Raw genomic sequence first — 5,026 nt, 5'->3', positions numbered from 1 at the left:
ATGATTGGCTCTTTGGATACAGGTAGGTAGCCGTGTTGGTCTGGATCGAAGTAAAATAAAAAAATTCCTTCAGTAGCACCTTAAAGACCAACTAAGTTTTTATTTTGGTAAAGCTCATACCAAAATAAAAACTTAGTTGGTCTTTAAGGTGCTACTGAAGGAATTTTTTTATTTGGCTCTTTGGACTGATGAAGCATGTAGCAAAACCTGTAATATATCCGGAAAACAGGTCTTCTTTTGCCCACCTGTGTTCTTTCCATCAGGGTGGTGTCTTTGATCCCTGTTTTGTATGATTGGAAAAAATTGCCACCTCTGGCTTCATGAGAAAAATCTCTCTTATATCCCACACTGCAGCCTCCGTACTGAGTTCTTGCTTCCTGCTGACTCAAGGCCAGGACACCATTGCCACCAAAATCTCCATCACTGTGGAACCACTGAATCCAGTAGCAGGGCAGGATGTCACCCTCACACCAGAAGTTGTCTTAGAAGATGTTAAAAGGTACTGCTGGTACCGTGGGGTCACAGCTGAATCGGAGGAACTGATCTTCTGTATATATCCGTTTTATGAGTTGGGAGCGGCCTACACTGGGCGAGAGACAACAGGTCCTGGCTGCTCCCTTCACATCAGGAATTTAGTACCAGAGGACTCTGGGATTTATACAGTAACACTGGACAAAGGTGGAATGCTTTCCACTACAGGCCATGTGGACATGGAGGTTTCAGGTATGATGTTCTCCAGCACTTCTGACGCCCTTATGTCAGGGATGAGGAAATCGGTGGGCCTCCAGATCAGCCCTCAGACAGCATGGCCAGTGATCAGGAATGAGGGGAGTGGAAGTTGGACAACATCTGTCACCATCCTGATACATCTTTAGGCACCGGGGAGAAACATTATAACTAGGCCTTAGGGCCTTCAACCATCTGTAGCCTTTTAGATGCAGGTGCAATATTTTTCATGTAGCTACAGTGGTACCTCGGGTTAAGAACTTAATTCGTTCTGGAGGTCCGTTCTTAACCTGAAACAGTTCTAACCTGAAGCATCACTTTAGCTAATGGGGCCTCCAGCTGCCCCCGCATGATTTCTGTTCTCATCCTGAGGTAAAGTTTTTAACCTGAGGTACTATTTCTGGGTTAGCGGAGTCTGTAACCTGAAGCGCCTGTAACCCGAGGTACCACTTTATGTCTTTGCCCTTTCCCCGCTTGGTTTTAATGTACAGTGGTACCTCTGGTTACGAACTTAATTCGTTCTGGAGGTCCGTTCTTAACCTGAAACTGTTCTTAACCTGAGGTACCACTTTAGCTAATGGGGCTTCCCCCCGCCGCCACGTGATTTCTGTTCTCATCCTGGGACAAAGTTCTTAACCCGAGGTACTACTTCTGGATTAGCAGAGTCTGTAACCCGAAGTGTTTGTATACCACTGTATACAATAGAGTATACAATACAGTATACAGGTATTTCCTGTATATGGTAGATACCACTGTATCTACCGTATTGGCCTGATTATAAGCTGCACCTGGATATAAGCCGCACCTTTAAAATTCGGCAGCTTGGGGGAGGCTTGTGTGCCACAGACAGGATGGGCGCCATTGCCCCGCACTCCTGGGATGCTTCCTGTGGGGGGGGGTGAGCCATGCTGCTTTGCTGGTGGTGTAAGGTCGCGAATATAAGCTGCACTTTAATTTTTCACAGTCAGACTTTGGGTGGGGAAGTGCGGCTTATATTTGGGGCAATATGGTATGTGGAGTTGTTTGCTTGTAAGTCACTGAGTTTTGCCCTGGGCAAGATAAAGGAACTAACCAAATTTTATCATTAATAATAATAACATCTGGGGAGCTACAGGTTCCACCATGCCTAGTTTTAATGCAACCTGAGTTGTCTCTCCTGCTGAGTCTTTAAGTGTCAAGCGTCAGAGGATCCAACCCCACACACTAGGTTGCTAGGGATGGATAAGACAAGGAAAGTTCTTACCAATGCTTTTTATTCAGTATTCACAGAGAGAGGATTAGAAATGCAGCCTCTTGGAGTAATGGTGTTTCTCCGAGTGAAACCCTGCCCCCACTGTCTCTCCCATTATGCGTCATTACTACGGTGGGCTGAGCTGTGCCTTCTGCCTCTGAGCTCTCTGCTCTCCTACTTTCAATGCCCACCGGGTTCTGGGAAAGGAGGGGTCTGGAATGCTTTCTAAAGACAATGAGTCTGTCAGCTGTCTCTCCCCTGGTGCTTCTTCCTCCTCCTCCTCTCCCTCTCCCATTATTTCCCAGCTTTCCCCCTCATCTGCCTCTGAGCTGTTGTAATTCTGAACTGTCTCCTTCTTCTCTGGAAGGGTCAAGCTGGGGAGGCGGTCTCCACCATCCCTCCTATGCCCAGTCCCTGGCATTAAGTAAAGCATCCCATGTGTTTCACCTGGGAGTCTAGTCAACCTCTCTCTCTCTCTCTCTCTCTCTCTCTCTCTCTCTCTCTCTCTCTCTCACACACACACACACACACACACACACACACACACACACACACAAAGTGAGCCTCTCCTGTCTTAGGGAATGGTCTATAGGTGAGGTTCCTTAATGGTCATATGTGATGGAGAATGCAAGAGCTGGAACACACGAGGACTCACCAAGGATGAGCCTCTTTCTATTCTTTGAACAGAAATCCTCTCCAGACCAGTTCTGTTGCCTGTAGAATCGGTGGTGGCAGAGAACGGGAGCATCACCTTGCACTGTAACACCTCGGACAGCTCCAATGTCAAAGTCTTCTGGTTCAAGGATGGGGAGCTCCTCCAAGCTCAACCAGGACTCTCTGAGCATAACAGAACCCTCACTCTAGCTGGAGCCTCCAAAGATGTATGGGGGACCTATACCTGCGAGGTCAGAAACTCCATTAGTGACGCCATGAGCAATCCCAGCGTAATAAGCAGTGAGTGATCCTACCCTGACCATGCTGGCAATTCCTATTCTCCTCTCCTGGGGTGGCTGCGTCCAAGAGATTTGAGGGGTTACTAAATGTTGATTAGTGGTGGTTCAAGAATGTTAGTGATGACCTATTTTGCAAAATGAGAGGTGCTGAGGGCAAACCTGCCTGGCAGCCACAATCGTCCGCCTGCAGAGATAGGGTTGGTCCTAAAACACATACACACCATCCATGTAAAAAGGTGCGCCTTCAGCATTCACCAAAAGCTGTATAGAGAAGGTGCTAGAAATATATCTGTGGGGGAGATATTCTACAATTTGGGGGCTACCACAGAGAATGCCAAGTCCTGGGTGACTTCCTTGACAACTGAGGGTAGAGGAACTACAAGAAAGGATCCCTCTGCCGATCGTCTGTAGGGTGGTCTGTAGGGAAGGAGGCAGCTTGCCAGATATTTGGGACCTATGTTGTTTGGGGTTTTAAACACTAGCATGAGCACCTTGAATTCGCCCTGGACACAAACTGGCAGTCAACACCGCGGTTTTAGAATACTGGTTAATTGAGTTCTAAAAGTCACCACGGCCATTAATCTGGTCACTGCATCCCTCGAAAGGACATTTTTCGATTCCAGGTTCTCGTTCAAGTCAAGCTCCTTGGGAGGCAGAGGACATTGCTAAGGTCACTGCTGGGATCTTGATTCTGATACTGTCATTGATTGGGCTGGGGTTCTCGCTCTACAGATGCCGTGAGTATGACAATGAAAGCTGCAAGCTAGAACTAATTGCTAGAAAGTTAAACCTGGGACTGTTGCTTACAAATCCGTATTGGGGGCAGTGGGGCGGCGGCGGCGGCGAATAAGCAGTGTGGGAACATAGGAACAGAATAGGGAGTTAGAATGTGCCATACAGCCCAAGTAATGGGAAATTGCTTTAGAATCTGTATGGAACGTTTTGTTAGACTTAAAATGGAGACTGATTCAGCCAAAATTAATGTTTCGGGTATACTCGACTTCACAAGGTATAGTCTAATAGTATAGTGTGAAACAGTCTAACATAGGTTAATGCAGAGGAGTAATGCTAAAAAGGCTTCATTGAGGCATCTGATGTGGCATGTGACTCAAAATTCCTTTTGGTCTGAAGGTATTGTCTTCATTCATTTTGTATTGGAGAACTCCTTTGCAGATGTCTATTGTTTATTGCATTTCCGAAGGCAGCCCTGTTCAAGGATGTTTTTAGTGTGTGGTGTTCTATTATGCTTTTACTATTTCTTTGTTCGCAACCACCCAGAATGGCTGGAGCTACCCAGTCAGATGGGCAGCACATTATTATTATTATTATTATTATTATTATTATTATTATTATTATTATTTCTGCCCCACTTTTCCTACAATGAGCTCAAGGTGGTGTACGTTGGTTCTTCCCCGTTGCATTTTATCCTCACACTTTTGCGAGGGAGGTTAAGCTAAGAGGCAGCGACTGGCCCGAGGTCACTCGGTGGACTTCAGGTGGCCAAGTGAGGATTTGAACCCTCGTCTCCCAGCTCCTGGTCCAGTAACGCATATAGTATATTCTTAAAAAGTAACAACTAATGGAGAGCTTGAATGTTAAGGTTTGGTTCCCAGTAGCCTCTCTCCTTCAGGTGGCCGATGTCGGACTCAAAAAGCTTCCACTGTTGAGGCACCTGAACCGCCAACATGTGACCCTCCTGCCTATGAAAATGTTGCCCATTCCAGACAGGTAAGGCCTTAGATGAGCTTTGTAAGGCGCCCCTACAACCAGGTGGTCTTTCCTTTCAGTGCTGTCATTAAGCTTGGTGTTCTAATTGAAGAGAATATAAAGGAACCTTCCCTGAGTAATTTATAGGTAAAGGTGAAGGTACCCCTGACCGTTAGGTCCAGTCACGGACGACTCTGGGGTTGCAGCGCTCATCTCGCGTTATTGGCCAAGAGAGCCGGCATACAGTTTCCAGGTCATGCGGCCAGCATGACTAAGCCGCTTCTGGCGAACCAGAGCAGCACACGGAATGCCGTTTACCTTCCTGCTGGAGCAGTACCTATTTATCTACTTGTACTTTGATGTGCTTTCGAACTGCTAGGTGGGCAGGAGCTGGGACCGAACAACGGGA

The 5,026-nt window shown here is 46.9% G+C and overlaps 1 protein-coding gene across 1 annotated transcript; it reads left to right on the top strand.

The window, feature by feature from the left end:
- On the top strand, positions 1–2,919 carry LOC118086182 (cell adhesion molecule CEACAM16-like). The gene is made up of 3 exons (XM_035117525.1): positions 1–22; positions 355–723; positions 2,645–2,919. Exons 1-3 carry the CDS (start codon positions 1–3, stop codon positions 2,917–2,919), a joined length of 666 nt encoding a protein of 221 aa, XP_034973416.1.
- Positions 2,920–5,026: the final 2,107 nt, after the last annotated feature.

The sequence above is a fragment of the Zootoca vivipara genome, chromosome 6, assembly GCF_965207765.1.
Source record: "Zootoca vivipara chromosome 6, rZooViv2.hap1.1, whole genome shotgun sequence".
NCBI classification, from domain to species: domain Eukaryota; kingdom Metazoa; phylum Chordata; class Lepidosauria; order Squamata; family Lacertidae; genus Zootoca; species Zootoca vivipara.
This window is presented reverse-complemented; position numbering and strand designations above follow the sequence as displayed.

Coding starts and splice junctions, on each gene's coding strand:
- LOC118086182 (XM_035117525.1), top strand. CDS start 1: ATGATTGGCTCTTTGGATACAG. Junction 23..354: donor GATTGGCTCTTTGGATACAG/GTAGGTAGCCGT, acceptor CCCACACTGCAG/CCTCCGTACTGAGTTCTTGC. Junction 724..2,644: donor TGTGGACATGGAGGTTTCAG/GTATGATGTTCT, acceptor TTCTTTGAACAG/AAATCCTCTCCAGACCAGTT.